General features: G+C 41.2%; 1 protein-coding gene across 4 annotated transcripts in view; it reads right to left on the bottom strand.

The window, feature by feature from the left end:
- Nucleotides 1-21,596, bottom strand: part of TCF3 (transcription factor 3) — a 104,302-nt gene that overhangs the window by 4,250 nt on the left and 78,456 nt on the right. For 2 of the 4 annotated variants that reach the window (XM_075283186.1, XM_075283194.1), the window contains 9 exons: nt 16,879-17,018; nt 14,969-15,089; nt 12,333-12,391; nt 12,065-12,143; nt 11,706-11,779; nt 11,418-11,600; nt 9,636-9,756; nt 6,295-6,454; nt 5,860-6,098 (listed from right to left, as the gene is read on the bottom strand). In XM_075283186.1, the coding sequence (XP_075139287.1) occupies nt 5,860-6,098; nt 6,295-6,454; nt 9,636-9,756; nt 11,418-11,600; nt 11,706-11,779; nt 12,065-12,143; nt 12,333-12,391; nt 14,969-15,089; nt 16,879-17,018 (1,176 nt within the window). Of the gene's footprint in view, nt 1-1,772; nt 2,009-5,859; nt 6,099-6,294; nt 6,455-9,635; nt 9,757-11,417; nt 11,601-11,705; nt 11,780-12,064; nt 12,144-12,332; nt 12,392-14,968; nt 15,090-16,878; nt 17,019-21,596 lie in introns of all 4 variants that reach the window. The other 2 variants (XM_075283203.1, XM_075283212.1) reach the window with 2 other exon arrangements.

The following is a 21,596-nucleotide window of genomic DNA, read 5'->3' as shown; positions in this document are numbered from 1 at the left end:
AGTTGTACAATTTTCCAATAGACTTGCGGTATCAATTCCTGAGTTATCTAGATCTCTGCTTGCTGTCATTGATTCTGCTTAGGAGGCGTTCACACTACCGCCGCTGTCTGCCCCGGGGTTTCTGTCTTAAACGGCTTGCCTGCCATCAGCTTTAAAACTCATTCAATTGAATGGGGTTTTAAAGGTGACCACTGGTGTCCGTATGTGGCTTTTCCACCGGGAACCTTTTTTTTTTTCTTCTTCACGGACAAAAAGTCCTGCATGTAGGCAGAAGAGCCGCATAGACACTGGCGGTCACCTTTAAAACCCCATTCAAATAAACGGGTTTTAAAGCTGACTGCAAGCAAGCCGACCCCTGTCCAATCTCCCTGGGGTTTAGGAAAGAAACCCTGGGGCAGACAGCGGCGGTAGTGTGAACCCAGCCTTGATCCAACAAGAAATTAGTCCATGGTCATGTGATATACACACAGGTGCACAGCTTGTTATAGTCACAGCACAGTAATGCCTGGTAATGAGCTGAGCACTTTTGTGTTCATCACATGACCATGGACTGATTTTTGTCCACTTGAAGTAAGCAGCATGTAGAGAACACCATGAGAAACTGATACAGAGTGTATATCGGAAAATTGCACAACTCTTTATTATACAATCCATAACGTCGGTCTCTCAATAATGGTCTGAAAGTAGACAACCCCTTTAAGCAGTGAGGTAGAATATTGTTTAGATTTACTTTTGGAATATTTCTGTGGACTTCTATACTGTTACTAGCCCTGCTGATTTCATAATTGAATGTTTTGATTTAATTCACATCATTGAGCACTTAGAGTATATACATATTAGCTCATCTCCATCAGTAGGACCCGTGACTGTAAATGTAGTTGTAAATGGTAATGGAAGATTATTTCCCTGCTGTCATAATCAAGTCTAAAGTGGACCTATGGTTAGGAAGTACAAATGCCATCTGCAGGTCCATACGTAACGTCATCTATAAAGAAAATCATCTCCAAAAATACAAACTTAGCAGTGAAAGAACTTCTTAAAGGGAAGTGTTATTACCAACAATGTTCCTAACGTGTTCATTTAAAAAAAAATCTCACATAGGAACCTTTTAAAAAATGCCTTGCTCCTCTGATAATGGCTTCCTTAAACTCCATGTGGGACTTGTTATATTTGAGTGCCGTTGGTTCTGTCCTGCTGCTGTGCAGTTAAAAAGGACAACCATGCACATACTCATCTAAACAAAGCAATGAACCAGTAGTGGCCACAGAACTATTATTTTTATTGTATGGTTTGCTATATAAACTAAACTTAGAAACTGCATAAAGTGGAACATCCCCTTTAATTCTGTTGTAGGTTTCCACCAAGTACTACAAATAGCAAGGAGGGAGGAGAGGATTGGATTGTTACAGGCAGCAGTTAGGATGTGTATGACAGCAAGAACACAAGACAAAAAAATCCCTAAAGGGATTAAGGCAAATGAAAACATGGAAGTTGAAGTGAATGGAACAAGAAAAAAGGAAGATTTCATATTCACTGTTAAGGCTGGGGTACAGGCAGTGGATCAGTTACATTAAACATTTTAATAGACTGCAGGAACCCAGACACAAAAGTGATACAAATGAAGAGAGATGCAAGTATATAAGGTTATGTCTGTGCTTGAATTTTTAAAGGAAAAGCAAGTAGGATGAGAAGAAAATAAATGTAATAAGTGCTGATGCAGGAAGAATGGAAGTTTAATTGAACACAGATACTAGGGAGGTAGTGGAGGATACCTCGCACTTGCTGCTCCAGGCTCATTATGACCTGCACGGCCTGCTGTAAGATGATGAGCTTGGTCTGGGCTTTGTCAGCTTTTAAATGCATCTGCACCATGCGGCCCAATTCCTTGAAAGCCTCATTGATGTCTCGGACACGCACTCTCTCTCGCGCGTTGTTTGACATTCTCCTCTCACGATCTCGCATGTCCTTCTCCTCCAGAGAGCTGCCCTCCTCCTTACTGCTTCCACCGCTGCTGGACCCCAGGAAAGTGAATGGTTAAATCGGGGGAGGGTTAACTCAGGGCCCCAATAAACCTTTCATTACCAGGGGTGCCAAACTGTGTGTATATATATTTATTACACACACTATATATATTTTTTAATTACTTAATATAGGCATTATCATTGGCAAGCTGTCTATACACAGGCAAGGGAAGTCACACAATAACAGAATGATTCACAAGTTTAACTCCCCTTTCATTTACTTTTAAAAATTTTCTTTTGCAATTGTGTCGGGATGTGGGGGGGCGGGGGGAGAGTTGTTGTGAACATTTGTTTAAGTTATACTTTATTAATCTACAAAACTTCCTCTTACTAGTAATCAGGCTGTTAAGTTCTCATTAGAAATGCCAGGGAGACTGTCCATATACACATACTCAATGTATTACATAGAGTTCACGTATTTGCCAAAGGGGGATGGTCACATGGTTGTATCTCCAGTTTTACATCACCTAGAAAAATGGTTTTGGTATCATAAGAAAGCTTGTATTGATGCACTAGCTGTAAAATAATTAGAGCTATAACTAGTTAAAAATATAGTCAGAAATGTGATTTTATATGCAGTATGAACTGGTATAGATGGCATAAAACCATTTGAAGTGGTCGTACCTCCCTTTGGTAAATGCTTCAGTTCTGCATATTTACAATACAACTGTGTTATGGATTTTCCAGTTAGAGGGTTGCTAAGAAGAATGTAATAGTCATATTTTATAATAAAAAGGAATTTAGATAGGGTGATAAAGTATATTACAAAAATGGTGACCAAAGACCCCCCCAACCCAATAGTGCAAAATAATAATAATAATAATAATAATAATAATAATAATAATAATAATTTTAAAAAAGTAATAACGTGTTACACTTTTAAGGGGTGTGTGGTTTTTGTAATATACCTAACTAACCTAACTTCCTCATTATAGAAAACAACCTGTAAAAAGGTTACCTAGCAACCCTTTAACTGAGCTCCTACTAAGGAAAAGCTATACACATATGTAATACCAGTATGTAGAATTGCAGAATTAAAAAAAAAAAAAAAAAAAAAAAAAAGGGGTGTGGAGAGGGGGGTTGGGGAGACGGTCATTTCAAATGGCTTTCTTTAATTTTAGAAAAATGATTTAGCTATCTATAGTGTTTACAAAAATAATTTGTGCTGCATATAAAAAAAAACACATTCCCCACTGTTTTTTAACTAGTGATATATCATTTTAACTTAAAGCTAGTACTACAATCTTGGTAGCATATGAAAGCAGAGAATGGTCAGTGTTAAAACCAAAAATTTTACACCTCTACATATTGCATTGTGTATAGGACAGACTCTCCCACGCAATGCTTGGATCATTGTTAATGGGAACTTTACAGTCTGTTTTCTATTAAATGAAAGTTAGGCGGGTTAAGTATATTACCAAACATGCCGAGACAATAGCAAAAAAAAACAAGAAATACGGGAGTTACATTTCATACTTTCACAATAACATGGTATGCTGTGTAAATTTGTCTTTATATGCAGTAAACTACACTAGACATTACTGCAAATTATAAATAATAAAGAAAAGCTATATGGCTTCTTGCAGAAAACAGCCCACAACTCATTATTTGGGCTAAGCTGATAAATTGCAAAATATGGCCTCTACGGCATTGCTTGGCAAAAGGACCAAATTTGGTTCTGAAAATGTATCTTTGTCTGAAAGGCCAATAAAAATTTTTTTGGCAACTATTAAATACCAAACTGATTTTTAGGTGACTCTTGTATTACAGTTTGTTTCTAAATTTGCTGGAGTTTATATATTATTTGTGGTCACTGTAGATACCAACATTTATGCCAGATTCTTAAAATAAAAACTCAGAACAAGACTAAAGCAACAAAACAATTGTTAGAAACTAGAGGTAGATTAACTCTGACCAATATGTAATGATATAAAAAACTAAAACCTCGCACATATAGCTGAAAAAATTATCCCTTGAAGCCAATAATGGAAACAAATGTTACTTTGCCTGTATATAGTCAGATGCCTAAAGGCCAATGAACAGCATAAAAATTGTATAGGCCTCAGAATGGCATGGTCAGAAATGCTTTAATTGAGGTTTAAGTCCTGAACCCTATATGTAATACATTTACCAGATTTCTACAGTAAAGACTGAAAATTGTAACTGAAAGTTCATGTATTCTGCATTAAAATACACGCAATGGTAAATAACTTTAGGTTATTGAGAACCATTCTCCAGGTACAAAAAGCAGGACAGGGTTATTTCCTGATGCATATCAGGAGATAAAGCAATGATCCCAGCCAGTGAAGTCAATACGGTTAGCTCAAATAGCAATGCATCCACAATGTAATTCCCATAAGTAAGCCAGATATATAGACTGTAAATTTTCTCCTTGTATTTAAATTAATATTCAAAGAAAGATCTGAAATCTGTGTACTTGTGCGATTGATTAAAATAGAAGAAATCACTTTGGTTGTAAAATTCCATCACTGGCGATCCAAGATTTAGGTTAAGCCTAATGAATCTTGGCATTTTTACTTAAATTGTAGCTACATTTTCTAAAAATTTGTCTACGTTTTACCTTTAATAGAATACAGAATTACAGTACAATCCTCAGTCTTTTACTTTCTAGTTTAGTCATCTTTGAAATATATAAGGAACACATGAACATATAAAAATCACATGGTTTACCATCTTGTACACCAATTCCAGCGCTTTTGGCTTTTTGTCAATTAAAGGTCAATCTTCCTTCCAGAGCAAAAATTAGTGACTGAGCTTTTGTTTCCCACTTCAAATATCGATTAAAAAGATTTACACACGCAGAACAGAAAAGATCTAAGAATTTGATAGTATCAATTTACTATTGAATTTAGAGCTGGTGCAGCAAGTAACAAGGGGAAGTACCTGAACTGTTGATTTAAAAGATTTCACTTGTCATCTCAAAGGAGCATTAAGTGCAAAGTCAGTGGGACAAAGTGTGTGTAGGTGGTGGGGAGAAGGGGGTTGGAGAACTGTCTGTGAAGATAGGAAGTGGTAGTTTTTGAAAAGAAAATGGTAGGAAAAAAGATGAAGTATAGAAAATGGTAAACAAATAATATCTCTCTAGGCACTTTAGAACTAATACACAGAGATAGTAACAGCCTGAATATTATACGCTAATTTAATGAAATTGTTGAAATAGCAGAGGTAGCATCCATAAACCTCACCCAGAAAAATACAGGTTTTGAAAAAAAGTTTTGCAGAGAAAGGGAAGCATGCACAGCCATTAATGCAATATATATATATATATATTTATATACACACACACTTTAAAACACATGCCAATAGTGCAGTAATAAACCGTTCTCTTGGAGAAAAAATAAAAACAAAAAAAAAATAAAAAAAATTAAAAACATCTGTAACCTCTAAAATTAATTATTTTTCCTTTGAGCTTTGTTAAGGGTAATTGATTCTTGTTATAGAATGTCACATTGCTAGAGGGAAAGATGGCATAATGTTATTAGCCATATACTTCCTGCTAACTCACCCCACCTCTAAAGAGAGGGGTAAGTGATACAACCTTTACATTTTATGCACAATTCCAGCTCTTGACAACCCAGTCCCTAACAAGTCAAAAAATTCAAAAGGGAAAACAAAAAAAACCCAAACAAAACAAATTGAAGGTCACGTTAGCAAGCAGAGAGTGGGGCGCTAGAATATACATGTACTGTTCAGAGACAACAGACTAAAGCAAAGAAGAAAATACATGTATATCTCTGGGGTGGAAGATATAAGAGGGAGGATTGAATAAGGAAAAACAGACAGGTCTGTGCCCCACCACTCTTCAAGTCCCACTCACCTCGCACTTGTTGCTCCAAACTGAGGATGACAGACACTGCCTGATGCAGTATTAAGAGCTTGGTCTGTGGCTTCTCACTGTTGAGGTGCAGCTGGCACATCCGCCCCAGCTCTTTAAATGCCTCATTAATGTCCCGAACACGAAGACGTTCTCTGGCATTATTGGCTACTCTTCTTTCCTTTTCACGCTCAGCTTTTTGCTCTGGGGGAAGGTTATCATCCTCATCATCTTCATCTTGACTAAAGGGAAGAGGCAGTCAGCATAAATCACATATTTTACTAAGGCTGGGGGCTAAACAGGAAAGTGACCCATTTACAAAATAAAGAAATAAAACTGAAATCCCATTGAAAGAGCACTATCACTCTAAACTACAGCAATATTAAATGTCACATATCAGCTACTACTAAGTCAAACCCTCCCAGAAATCAGCGAGACCTGTTAATTGAGCAGCGTGTCCGACTTCTTTGAGGTTTAGATTCCTTCTTTTCATCATCTGATAGATCGGCCACTGACCTATTTTCTTCATCCTCTTTATTTTCCCTTTTTATCTCTGGTATGCCAGATGACACAACTGTCCTGCCCAGCCCTGGGAGTCCTGGGAATGAAAATGGAATGCCAATGTCCATATTAGTATTACTGTAAATGAGTATTAACAGTAGACTGTCAGTGATTTCACACTGTTTGAAAGGCGGGTTCCCGCATATATTTCAACCCCCACCTTCCAAAAGCCTTAACTTTATATTTCTGTCATATTAGGGCTTATTTTTTGCGGGACAAATTGTACTTTGTTATGCTATTTGCTATTTCAGAGTATCACATCCAGCTGCATAACAAAGTAAACATACCCTTTAATTACCTGCAGTTCTGATTTGATTACTATTAAAATGTGGCCTCATTGTGACGTCTATAATTATGTCTAAAGCCCAGTTCACTTCTGCTTTTTGTATTCTGTTCGGGGAGTACGCTTGGGAACCCCCCAAACGAAAACCTATATGCATTAAAATGCTGTTAGCTAAGAAACCACACGGACCCCATAGACCAGGGGAGGGGCAATTAATTTTCCCATGGGGCCGCATAAGAAATTGAAACTATGCTAGAGGGTCGCGCCACGGCAAATTTAGCTCCACCCACTTCTACGTTGACTCCGCCCATTCCCAATCATCTTTTCATGTGCCCCCACAAAGTATAATCCTCCTACAGTCAGCCGTACATTATATGCCCTCACATTATAATGTTCCCTTCCAACTGCCCCACAGTATTAAGCCCCTCTCTTGGTGCCCCAGTTTAAACTTGTGGAAACTAGGGGGGACACAAAACTGGAGCAGCTGGAGGGGGACATTAAACAGTGGGGGTAGTTGGAGGGGGGCAATAAATTGACATCTGGAGCGGGACATGAAACTGGGGGCAACTAGAGCGGGACATTAAAATCAGGAAGCTGGAAGCAGACATTAAACCGTAGGGGTAGCTGGAGGGTGACATTAAACTGGCGGCAACTAGAGGTAGACAGGTCCCCCTACAGCTTCCTCCACGGTTTAATGCCCCCTCCAGTTGTCTCCAGTTTAATGTCTCCCCAGTTTAAGTGCCCTCTTCATCTACCCCCAGTTTCATGTCCCCCCTCCATTTCTCCCTCAGTTTCATATCCTCCTTTATTTGCCCCATTTCATGCCCCCCCTCGATCTCTCCCCCAGTTTCATGTCCCCCTCCATCTCTCCCCCAGTTTCATGTCCCCCCTCCATCTCCCATCTCTGCCCCAGTATAACATTCCCTTCCATCTCTGTCCCTAGGTTACTGAGACACAGACAGACAGACAGACAGATATAGACATACACACACATACAAACACATATAGACACAGACACACACATACAGACAGACACATACACTCTCCACCCTGCATCTCACCTTACATCTCTCAGTACCTTATCACACACTCACATGTCTCCATCTTCTGCTGGCACTAAGACACGCCCCCTAGACAGGCCTCCCTAGTCAAGCTGTGCGGGCCGGACTGAACCAGTCAGAGGGCCAGATATGGCCCGGGGGCCGGGCTTTGCCCAGGTCTGCCATAGACTATAATGGGGTCCGTGTAGTTTCTGTTCGGTCTTCGCACGAAACACGCAGAGAGAAAATTTCTGCTTTGCAAGTCCCCAAGCGGGCTTCCTGAACGGAATACCGAACACAGTTGTGAACCAATCAAACTAATAACAAAATTTGTTACATTGATTGTTTTATTGTGCATATTGAGTAAACATCCATACTGCTTTTCAAACAGCTGACACATGAACAGTCTTTCAATACATCTTTTTTCTGTTACCCTGCATATATGGGAGCGGATTCTTCCCCTGAATATCCATCTGAGCCTAATTAGCAGCAGAAAGCCGCATCGAAATGTCGATGCCCTGCATCAGCATCCTGTAGAAACTAGACTGCGTCCGATTACAGTGGCGGAAAATTAAAAGGAATTCCTCTTTATTTTCCACCATATGAATGTACCCTTCGATTCTCTCTCTTCCCTTTCAGGACTGCTTGTTGTGCCCACTGCTAGGAAGACTAGCAACAGTCCTTTCTTCATTGGTAGACATTTGATTAAAGAGGACCTTTCACCACTTTTGGGCACATGCAGTGTTATATACTGCTGGAAAGCTGACAGTGCGCTGAATTCAGCGCACTGTCGGCTTTCCCGATCCGTGCCCGGTGTAAAGAGCTTACGGTGCCGGTACCGTAGTGCTCTATGGTCAGAAGGGCGTTTCTGACCATTAGCCAGAGACGTCCTTCTGCCTCGCGGCGCCTATCACGCTGTGCTGTGGAGAGGGGAGGAACGCCCCCTCCCTCTGCTCACACAGCTCGTCCATAGACGAGTATTATCAGGAGAGGGAGGGGGGTGTTCCTCCCCGCTCCACAGCACAGCGCGATAGGCGCCGCGAGGCAGAAGGACGTTCCTGGCTAATGGTCAGAAACGCCCTTCTGACCATAGAGCACTACGGTACCGGCACCGTAAGCTCTTTACACCGGGCACAGATCGGGAAAGCCGAAAGTGCGCTGAATTCAGCGCACTGTCAGCTTTCCAGCAGTATATAACACTGCCTGTGCCCAAAAGTGGTGAAAGGTCCTCTTTAACCACTGAGTAGCGTACCCCCAATATTTTTGTAATTCTTTTCTAGTCTTGCTTTTCTATGATATATCTTCTGAGGGCTCCTGAAAGTTGTTTGCCTTGAGGCACATATTTCACACAAACTAATCCTTCTTTATGTGAAGAACATTAGTCAGTAACCAGGCTTTGTGTACTTTTATTTAATGGGCAAAGCACTGTTAAATCCGAGTGTTTCAATCTCTTTTTCTTAAGGCTTTATGTACAGTGATACAAAATAGTTGTGAAAAAGTGACATTTTCTAGAGTTTATTTCCATTTGTGCAGCATTGGTGTTCACAGTTCATCCAACGATTTGTGAAAAGATAAATTGGAATACCCTACATTTTGACAAAGTCACATGGTCAAAAATAAATAAATTTAAAAAATCATGTTAATAGCACTGTGGATGTTTACTCAATGCACAACAAAACAATAACAGTACCATCAATTCAGAAACCTATGTGAAACCAAAGGGTTCACATTTTCTTGTCGTGTAGTTCTTTGCAATGAGGAAGCCTGGCTGTTGCATTTTAAGCTGCCTTAGTTCAGGCAGCATGAAACAGTTACAAGTTTCCAATAAGAAATTTGAAAAAAGATACAATAAGCTTTCAGTTTCTTGTCATGTCTTTTTTCCCCCCTATGCTTACCAGTGAAGGAGTCAGTTTGCCGTGTCAAGTCAGACAAAGATCCAGGCTGTGCTGAAAGGGCAACAGGGTTGTGAAGCAAGTTTGGTGCACTTGGTAGACCATCCTCTGATTGTGATGTCACCTAAGATAAAGAGAATGCAAAATGTAGCCAATGTATAATCTTAATATTTACCCCCTGTACACAGCAATCTATATAGAAAGGACAACTAGCCTTGTTACTTACTGACACTTAGCACAATTAAAAGTCTAAAGCTAAGGCCCCACGTGGCGGACCGCAGCGAAAAAGTGCTGTGGGAAAAACCATAGTGAAAATACACAGTGAATTTTCCAGCAGCGCTTTTCACAGAAAGTCCTCAGCGTTTTCCCCTGCGGATTTTCTGCTTCAATTATACTTGTAGGGAAAAACAACAGTTTTTCTGTAGGTACAGTGGGGCAAAAAAGTATTTAGTCAGTCACCAATAGTGCAAGTTCCACCACTTAAAAAGATGAGAGGCGTCTGTAATTTACATCATAGGTAGACCTCAACTATGAGAGACAAAATGAGAAAACAAATCCAGAAAATCACATTGTCTGATTTTGTAAGAATTTATTTGCAAATTATGGTGGAAAATAAGTATTTGGTCACCTACAAACAATCAAGATTTCTGGCTCTCACAGACCTGTAACTTCTTTAAGAGTCTCCTCTTTCCTCCACTCATTACCTGTAGTAATGGCACCTGTTTAAACTTGTTATCAGTATAAAAAGACACCTGTGCACACCCTCAAACAGTCAGACTCCAAACTCCACTATGGTGAAGACCAAAGAGCTGTCAAAGGACACCAGAAACAAAATTGTAGCCCTGCACCAGGCTGGGAAGACTGTATAATTGACATGCATTTGTGATGCACATATTTTTGTGTAATCTGTGGATGAGATTCACAAGATGGGATTGCATGGACTGTAAACGCTGCAGGTTTTATGCCACGTGGGGCCTCAGCCTACAGCAGATCAATGTTTGTTTCTTTATGGAGAAGTAATGAACTACGCTGGGAGGCTGCACTAGTTAGTGTTAGTTCAGCTGCTATTGTACATAGGTTTTCTAGAAAACAGAAAGTTAAAAGGGTTTTCTGAGACTATGATATTGGTGACGTATAGTTAAGTTAGATCAACAGTAGTAGATTACTAAAAGTTCAAACACACAGGACTACCTCCAACAAGATTGTGGTAGGCCAATGACATCACATCCATTGATTTCATACCCATGCTGCAGTACAGGCCCATTCAAATGAATGGGGATAAACTGCCCAAACACTTCAGCCCCTTCAATCAGTTGATTGTTAGTGTTCATGGCTTCAGACTCCCACCGTTTTGATTTTGGTCTATCCCAAGGACAGGAGATCAATATCACAAGCCTGGAAAACCCCTTGAGGGCTAAGGCCTCAAGTTGAAGAACACAATGAAAAATACTGCGGAAAATAAAGCAACAAAAACACTGAGTTTTTTTTGTTCCACAGAGTTTTTCATTACATTTTTTTCTGATTTATCTCTGAATTTTTTTTCTTCCCTTGTTAAATCTACAGGGAAATCGTGAGCGTTTCCATAGATAAAAATGACATGTTGCAGATTTGAAAAACGTAGCTTTTCCACAGTGGTTTTCTTTATCCGTAATGTCTGGATGGGATAAGCTAGAATGTCATTCACCATGTTGGTACTGTAAAATGCAGTGTATTTTTCTTCTGCATTTCTACAACATGGGGCCTTAGCATTATTTTTTTTTTAAAGCAAAGTCTACAGATTCTAACCATTGAGTGTCGATTTGCCAAAGAAAGGACTGCAGCAGGAAAGTTAGCTCCAAGTACTCCTGCAGCTGTTCCCAACAGTGTATGCATATCTTCATGGTTTCCAGGAAGTGTGCTAGTTTGTCCTACAGCATGACTCCTTAACACATGTATGGCTTCATCAAGACGATCTTCCATTTTGTTCTGCTACAGAGAGGGCAAAAAGAAGTGAGTGAATTTTTTATTATTTTTTTTAAACTCCCTGCACTACATAAGCTGAAATTGTACAGTTGAAACTGTCAGTCTACTTACTAATGTATGCAGTGTTCCCTCATAACTAGGCGACAAGGCTCCTGGACCAGTAGCTCTAGGCCACTGTCCTGTTCCTAAAAGAGAAAAATAAAATAAATAAAATATCATTTAAACAGAAAATTTTTTACAGAACAGTTAACCGCTCATATCACAGTGGCCATGCATATGAAATCCCATAAGCAGGGCTCATTAATTGTGGAAATGAACTGAATGTGAGAAGTAAACAATTCTCTTTGCAACTAGATTTAATTTTTCCCACTTGCATCATAATCTATAGTTACCTAAAGCTTTAGTACACAATATTCAAAACTCCTATGTACCAAGAAAGAAGTTAAAAAACAAAAACATTGCCAACATACCCGTTAGACCCTGAGGTGACCCCACTGGTGTAGATGGGCTAGAGGAAAAGTTTGCACTGGAATGATCTGGAGAATAAATCTAGAAATAAACACAATTTAGAAAATATGCATCTTTTAAATATTATGCTAATAGAATACACAACAAGAATCTAAAATGTAGCCATAATTTATTGCCTATACCGGACTTAAGTTCTATAAAGACATTTAGGCACTAAATTATGAATGCATTATATTTATTTTTTCTATTTTTTCTTCTGGATAAACTTACAGAAGCTAATGCTTTTCCTAGTGCATCCCCTGAGCTCCCAGTAGCGGTGCCTCTGTTGCCTATATGGAAAAAATAAATAAATAATAAAAAAATGGTATTTGGTATTTCATCAGAAAGATTAATATGTATACTGCGTCATGGAAGCTTTCTACATGAAAAACTTCTTCTGTGTGCTCCTTTCAGATGTGTAACATAAAATGTACAGTATCTGCTCACACCCCTAGATTCATCACTATTACTATCTAATGCTAGGTTCACACCTGGGTTTCCGCTTTTTATGTGGATTTGGTTTCCATTTAACTATATGGATCACTGCTGAGGGAGTTTACACTATATGGGGCCACTGCTATAGTTATTTAACAATAAATTCGTATTATATAGAATTTGTAAGGAATCAGCCCCTCGACTTCAACCTTTTTCTATGTGCAACACACTTGCCTTTTGCCAATTTGTTTGAAGTAGATTTTTTATAAATGTATTTATTTTTTACTTGGGCCTTCCTAGTCAATCTAAAAAATTCACTGACTTACAGATATTGTGTACTTCTAATTACGAAAGTTTCCTTGAGGGGAAAAATTCCCAAAGGAGTACGAAAATAATAAAACTTCACCTTTATTGATAATGTAGATAAAAACCATAGATAAGGTAAAATCAGATATTGGAATGCGGCCGCCTGGGCAGTAGATACACCCAAGTGCAACAGGTGTGCTCTGGATCAAGACACACCAAAAGGTAAGTGGGGTATATGTAAAGGGCAAGTGTACCTGTCACAAAACTGTATCGCCCTTACCACTAATAACCTCACTCCCTATCAATATCAATTCGAATATGCCAGATATTTGATAGTACTGAATCAAATATCACTCCACTGACTGCAGATGAACATAACACGGTGAAATTTGCCTCCTCCCCCCTGAGGATACTGGCCTTATGCCACACCAACAGGGAAGGAAGTAGGACCACTATTACACCAAATAGTCAGGGAGCTTCAGAACTTCATGTACTGGCATATGACTAGTTAAACTGCAACTTCACCCACGCGTTTCATCTCGATTTGAGAATCATCAGGGGTTTAGAATGTACGAAAGTTGTTGCATTACACGTGGCAGCAGCCACTATGTACCGGTAAACAAAATAGCGGTAGGTGCACTGACCGCCGGCAGGACCACTCCACAGCAGCTACGTCACATTGCCACCCTGGTCCCCGCGCTTTTCTAAAACATGCAAAGCAGGTTGGAAAATAGAGATCGTGGTGCATTTTTGCAACAGAAAACTGAAATGCCTTTTTAGTCAATTTCCCAGTGTCCTTTGGACAGACAAAACCAGTATGGAGATGCTTGGCCATAATGCACAGTGCCAGCTTTGGCAAAAACCAAACATATAATATCTGAACAAAAACCTCATGCCAACTGTAAAGCACGGTGGTGGAAGGGTGACTATATGGGCTTGTGTCGCAGCCAAAGGACCTGGACACCTTGCAGTCATTCAGTCAACCTTGAAATCAACTGTATACCAAAGTATTCTACAATATAAACTAAACCAACACAAAAAGTCCACAGCCAATACGCCAATAACGCATATATAAAACAGATTCCAAATGCACGGATTTGGTCCCCCGGGCACAGATTTGTAAAGATGTATTCAAAAAAGTAAAAAGTATATCCAGCACTTTGAAAAAAGTTTGAATTAAAACATAACTTTTAATACGGAAACAATAAACTCCATTAAATTTTTTTTTATACAAGACACCAAGCACATAAAAAAATGAATGAAAACCACAGGGACATACCAAACTGGCGAGACTAAACGGACATACTAGAATGCCCACTGGCCACAAGAAAATGGCTGCTTACACAGTATTGTAAAGCAGCCATTTTCTTGTGGCCGGCGGGCATGCGCAGTCGGCTCTGCCCAAGGCATAGAAGTTTGAAGCCAACCCCTAGAAGAAGATGCGTCAAGACCCTGATCCTGAAGAAGATGGAGGCGGCGCTGGAGAGTTCTCTTGCAGCATTGGGGACACCCCCAGTGCTGTTTGTGCGCTGAGGCCCGCCCCCAGTCCTGCGAGAACTCATTTGCATACCGGCAAAAAACAGGATTTTAACTGAGCAGCGGGGCAGAGAAGAAAAATAAAGATAGGTTTTTAATGGTAGAATCCCTTTAACTTATACCCTGCCACCCATCATATAGATACGTCCAGCCAGCGTGGCATGTAATACATCCTTACTACTAATGCCAAATTCTCAATCACTCTATATAGCCTGCAACAGAACTGATTTTTTTTTTTTTTTTTTTGCAATCAGAATCCCCCGGAGTTCAAGACCGCTAGGGGGGGGGGGTCTAAAAAATGCATTAAAAATTAAATAAAAAAGTTCAAATCACCCCCCTTTCCCTAGAACACATAAAAGTAGAAAATGACTGTGAAACACATACATATTAGGTATTCCTGTGTTCCAAAACACCCGGTCAACAAATCTATGAAAATATTTTTCCCATACGGTAAATGCTGTGGAGGGAAAAAAAAAAAGTGCCAAAACACGTTTTTTTTTCCACTGTTTTGCCTCTGATAAAATTTTTAATAAAGAGTGATCATCCCATTTAAGCTCCATTAAGATTATTTAGATTTGGCTTATCCATACCTATGATCGTATCCCCACTACTGATTGGAGGTGTGTGACTTGAGACGCCATACTGTGCAGAAGCAGATGGAAAACTTGAGGAAACAGCAGGGTTCACCTCACTGGAATGCATCTGGAAACCCTAAGAAACAAAAAGAAATTAATAATAAAACTGCATACAGAAAATGGGTAATCTATATGCACATCATCATCTTAAAGGGGCTGTCTTGGATAAAATACAAATTAACCCCTAAACTAAACCCCCTCTCCCCGCCTTACTTCTAATTTATTTTTATTAAAAAAAAAAAAAAAAAAAAAAAAAAAAAAGAGAAGAAGAATGACTACCCATATGCGTTCTGTTTCACCACTTCTGAAACGGAACATCACCCGTAATCTTCCCCCACCCCATCAATACTTGCATGCCTTCCTGTCCGGGAACGGCTTCTCCCCTTTTTCTCTATTCAGGCGCTTGCGCAGTCTGGAGGTGGCTGCGAGACATGTGAAGTAGAGATGCGCACAGTGTAGGAGAAAGGAGGAGCCATCTCCCAGAGCAGAAGATATGCAAGTATGATGCGATGGTGGGGTGGGGTCTTAGAAGTGGGTGGGATAGCTTAGCTAGGGAGACAGAGGGGGGTGCAACAGAGTGAGTAAGGAGGGAGGAAGTAGTGACAGAGAGGTAGTGTGGAAGGTACATAGGAAATTACATAGCAGGAAGCGAACACCAATTATACAAATGCAGAAGATGCCAGAAGCTCCCACAGAAACCCAGAAATCACTAAAAACACTGCTAAAAGTATATGGGTATACTTTAAACCTATTAATAGCATTAATAGAGCTTTTTAAAAAAAAATTAAAAAAAATTTGACCGGAAAGATCCCCATATCCAGCTGATCAGTACATGACTCACAGAACAACAATAATGAAATAGCTGGATTAGTCTAAAAGATGCTGAAACTTTCCAAAATACATTGTGGACAATTTACTAATGTAGTCTAAGTTTTAGACAATGCAAATTTACTAGATTCATCAAAGTCTCAAACACCATTATATAAATCCGGTGCGTTACATTCCCTATTATTTGGCATAGTCCAGGGCACAAAATACCCCAAAATTTGGGCGCATGGCAGTACACCTTAAAGAGGACCTTTCACCACTTTTGGGCACATGCAGTGTTATATACTGCTGGAGAGCTGACAGTGCGCTGAATTCAGCGCACTGTCGGCTTTCCCGATCCGTGCCCGGTGTAAAGAGCTTATGGTGCCGGTACCGTAGTGCTCTATGGTCAGAAGGGCGTTTCTGACCATTAGCCAGAGACGTCCTTCTGCCTCGCGGCGCCTATCGCGCTGTGCTGTGGAGCGGGGAAGAACTCCCCCTTTCTCTCCTGATAATACTCGTCTATGGACGAGCTGTGTGAGCAGAGGGAGGGGGCGTTCCTCCCTGCTCCACAGCACAGCGCGATTGGCGCCGCGAGGCAGAAGGACGTCTCTGGCTAATGGTCAGAAACGCCCTTCTGACCATAGAGCACTACGGTACCGGCACCGTAAGCTCTTTACACCGGGCACAGATCGGGAAAGCCGACAGTGCGCTGAAATCAGCGCACTGTCGGCTTTCTGGCAGTATATAACACTGCATGTGCCCAAAAGTGGTGAAAGGTCCTCTTTAAGTCCCGTCTCCTTTCACTACAAGACTTTAAAGTGTCTAAAACACTTGTTAAACGTGGCACATTGGATGCTAGACAGTTTTTGATCGCACATTACACCAGAATTCGAGCACATTTTGCCACATTATGTTAATAGTCTGCAGCAAAAGAGGGCAGAAGAACAGAAATATAGCATTTATAACTTATTAATACACTACTCCTTTAATATACTGTGTGAAAGTGTTGCTTGTGGGAGTCTCAAAACCTCATGAAGTTCACCTATAACAATTACCATTCTCTCATGTGGGTGCAGACCACTGAAGCCTGCAGGCTGTGAAAGAGACGGCTGAGAGCCACCTAAAATGGAACTGTACGTGCCCTGTCCAATCCCACCAGAAGGAGTCCAGATATCTGAAGAATTATGAAGTCCATCTGTTGACACAAAGTAAAATAATGTTTATAATGTATACATGCATTATTCTCAATATAAAATTAACATAGTTGCCCCACAAACAATTCCTGTTTTTTTTTTTTTTTTAAACAAAGAAATTGGACTTTTTTTGTAAAATCACTTTCTCATTGAATTCACTGGGGGGGGGGGGGGGGGGGCTGGGGACAGCATCATGGGTATAGGCCAGTCATGGCGAACCTATGCACGCATACCAGAGAGGGCAGGCAGAGCCCAATATGCCGACACATGTGCGGTCGCCCAGATAGCTCACTGACAGAGAATCCGTAACAGGATTCCCCATTGATGAACGATCGCTGCCTTCAGTTGTGTGTGCAAATGCACATACAGCTGAAAGCTGTCAGTGTAGGCCGCAGATCGCGCGACCGCGGCCTGCACTGACTGCAGAGTTTCACCTCTAACCCTGACACAGGCGCGATGACGTCATCAGCGCCCGCAGTCAAAAAGAGGTGGATGCTGGAGGTTCTTCATGGGTAAGTATAAGAGTGTGTGTGTGTGTTTCAATCATACTGAGGAGCATATAATACTGGGGGGGGGGGGGGCGTACTAAAGAGCATATAATACTGGGGGGATGTGTACTAAAGAGCATATAATACGGGGGGGTGTACTAAAGAGCATATAATACTGGGGGAGCGTACTAAAAAGCATATAATACTGGGGGATGCGTACTGAGGAGCATATAATACTGGAGGGATGTATTAATAAGCATATAATACTGTGTGTGGGTACCACTGTGGAGCATATAATCCTGTGCGGGCTACTATGGAGCGTATAATACTGTGTGCGGGGCCTACTATGGAGCATATAACATTGTGGGGGGCTACTGTGGTACTGTGGAGAATATAATACTGTGTGGTGGGCCTACTGTGGAGCATATAATACTGTGGGGGGGGGGCACTGCGGAGCATATAATACTGTCTGGGGTCCTCACTATTTATATCACACAGTATCTGTTTTATAGCAGATGTAATATTAGTACAGGATGTAAGAACATTGAATGGTCACTATAAAACAGATCCTGTGCGATGTAAGTAGTGAATATTAATTGCTCAAAGTACTAAATCCAGAGAGCTTTACATTTCTGTACAAAGTTGTTTGTATTCTTGAAAACTCTATAAAGCACCATTCACATGACTGTAATTTGTGGGTCCATAACTGTCCTCAATTGTGGATCTGCACAGTATTAAGCTTAAATTGCCGTGTTGGCACTTCACGATAATTTAGTGGGTTTTGGGTTGCAATTTGGGCACTCGGTCTCTAAAAGGTTCGCCATCACTGGTACAGGCCGTGCCACTAATAGACTAGGAATTAAAAAAAAGTAATGGCTTTTCCTAGGTGGGCTATGCCCTATTCACAGACAGTAGGCTAATCAGTTTGTACTCACAGCAGTAGAAGGCAAAAAGCGGAGAAAACGCCGTGTCCTGAGCACAAGAGAACCCAGAGACAACAATCTAGAAATATAAGCAGAGGATGGAGTCTGTGTCCCCCAATGAATTCAACTAAAAAGTCCAATTTTCTTCTTAATATCATTGGGGGGACAATGCTACATGGGACGTCCTAATGCAGTCCCTGAGGAGCAGGGGCCTAACTTAAGATCATAGACTTTGCAAGGCAGGAAGCCCGAACCAACAGAGAGCTGGCAGGAAACCCTAGGTCAGGACCTCTTCAGGGGAGAGCTGGCCTGGAGGCTTCCAAACCCTAGCATTGGCTCAATATAGTAGGAAGAAGTTGGAGCGCAAGAGCTGTCTAACATGACTCGAATGGAACATCCCACCACATGCACAGAAAACCACTTTTGAAGAGAGGGGAACCTGAGGAAGGAAAGGAAAAAGAGGTGTCTACCTTTGGAAGATTGGGAGACAGGGGCCGTCTTAGCCCTGGATGCATGAGAAGAGAGAGCACAGCACCTTTAGGAATGACAGAAGAGCAGCCTGTACCAGTGGTACAGAAAGACCCAGACATTGACTGAGCTGCAAAAATAACTGATTGGAAAGATCAATAAGAGAAATTGATTGGAAAGATCAGTAGGAGATACTGTTGCAGAGTCACATGGGGGGGAGGGGGAACTGTGGCTCGATGAGAGCCGAATTGTTGTGTACACGGGGTTGGACCATCAGTAGTAACTTTAGTCCGATCAAAAAGAGAAAGTTCAGAGGTCTCACGAAAAAATAAAATCCTACTAATATTATAAATGTGAACATTTGTATCTTTGTTAGTTATGCAAAAACGGCTGAACGGATTTGGATGAAATTTGGCACATAGATAGATTGTAACCTATATTAACACGTAGGAATTTTTTTTTTTTTAATGTAGATTGTGAGCCCCACATAGAGCTCACAATGTACATTTTTTCCCTATCAGTATGTCTTTGGAATATGGGATGGAAATCCATGCAAACACGGGGAGAACATACAAACTCCTTGCAGATGGTTTTCTGCCCTTGGCGAGATTTGAACACCAGGACTCCAGCGCTGCAAGGCTGCAGTGCTAACCACTGAGCCACCGTGTGGCCCCAACACGTAGGAATTTCTATCCCAGTAAATGACATGGCTTCACAACTGTTATGAATTTATATTCATATACTATATTAAACTGCCCTTGCCGGCAGGACAATCAGCTAATTGCACTTTGCTGATAAAGCCTGGTTTATCTCTCTATGTAAATACACAGATAACACTGAGTCCATTCTGTACAGGCATCTGCATTTTATCTGATCTGCATAAGTGTTCTGTGTCCTGTTCAGCCAGAGGGAGGAGGGGGTAGACAAACACAGGAAGTGAGAAGCAGATACTCCAGGCAACGTGCTGAGACACGGAAATGGAAAAACCCTTTTAATTTAAATTGGCGGTCTCCCAATATTAAACATTCTGGGAAAAAAAAATAAAATCGAATGTCACAAAATTCTCAAAAAACGAGAGTTAAGAAGGTAGTCAGAAGTCAACAGACTTCTCCTCAAGCGCAGCTGAAAAGGATTGAGCAAGCTAGGAGTCAAGCGGCTCTTAGACCAGCCGAAATGCTGGAGCAGGTGGATCATCGACGCCAACAACATGCTCATTATATGGTGTCCCAGCGAGCTGCTGAGATGCCAGAACAGCATGAGGAACAAGTTCAGCGGCAGGCCAGCTTGGTAAACAGGCCAGCTGTATATACATATACAGCCCAATTGTCCAGAGTCAGGACCTGGGACAATGACAAATATGTGGGAAAAGCAGGCAAACTCAGAGAAAGGAGTATCCCCAAGTATGGGAAAGAGAGCTGTCATGCGCAAAAACAAAGTTCCCCGAGGATGAATCCATCTGCTCATCGGCAACAGACAGAGGCAGGTGACCACTTAAAGATCTCTACTTAGAGGAACCAGGAGGATCAAACTCAGTAGGATGATGAAAAATCCCTTGGTCAGTCAGTAGCTCACAAAAAAGGGGGGTTCCTCAGTGCACAAAAGCAGGGGACTGGCACAAGCATGAAGGCTACCAGGGGAAGAAAACCATACAAGAGACTGTCCAGAAAAAGTAATATGGCAAGCCACAAGGGCCTTGGTGAGAACCCTGGAAGTAACTTCAGGTGGAACCTATCAAATGGGATGCAGGGAAAGGTACCAAGGAATTGATGAGAGCAGGAGTACATCTAACTCCATGTCAAGTGCAGAGACTATCTGGCTTCTGGAGATAAGTAAGTCTTTCTGAGGTTCAGAACATATCTAAGAAAGCTTTCTCACTTGAGAGCCAAGAAAAGATATTAAACCCTCATAAATTGACACTTAGTCCCTTGTGAAGGGAGGAGTGGATGGCCTGGAAGGAGATCAATGCACAAGTCTTCCAGTCATAAAAGGATGAGAACTCCATCTAGGATTTTGTCAAGACCACCGCTTGGCCCAAGTGAAACCAAGCAGGTGAGTCAGGAGTCCAGTAACTGTCCCCTCCACCTGGTATGGAGTAAGTAAGAGAAGACCTACATGCAATGGGCAGCTTGGAAGAGGAAGGTCTGAAAGCTGAGTTCAGGAGTGCCAGAAGGAACTGAGCTTTGAGAAAGGTCTTAAGGAGTCATTGGTGCCACTAGAGCACCTGTCAAAGTAATGAGAAGGCGCTAAGTCCCCGGACAGTTGGAAGGGTCCAGGAGGCAGCTGATGGTGTCTGTGTAGGTTTTGTGGAAGAAGAGAGGCTGTTTCTGGTCTCCAAAGTCTATTGAGTACTCCAGATGTTTCCCAAGAGTCTACTACCATCAAAGGTAAGAACCCATAAGGAAACTGTGGCAGGAGCCCAGCAATGTATTCAAACTGTTATGGCATTAGTCATTCCAGAACCAGCTAGAGGACTCCAGATAAAAAACACATAGGAATTAAGACGTAAGAAAGGCTATGAAACCATAGGAATGGGAATGCTGAGTCATCCCAGAAAAGCTGACCAATGATGCAGTAAAGTAGTTGGAAGAGAAGAATCCACAGTCACATAATTGACTTGGATAACAGGTCGGGCAGCTGAGTCAGGTCATCCTGAGGAAAGCAGTGACTGAGGGACGGAGTAGTACAACAGCCATATAGATTA

Source organism: Leptodactylus fuscus, chromosome 1, assembly GCF_031893055.1.
Source record: "Leptodactylus fuscus isolate aLepFus1 chromosome 1, aLepFus1.hap2, whole genome shotgun sequence".
NCBI classification, from domain to species: domain Eukaryota; kingdom Metazoa; phylum Chordata; class Amphibia; order Anura; family Leptodactylidae; genus Leptodactylus; species Leptodactylus fuscus.
This window is presented reverse-complemented; position numbering and strand designations above follow the sequence as displayed.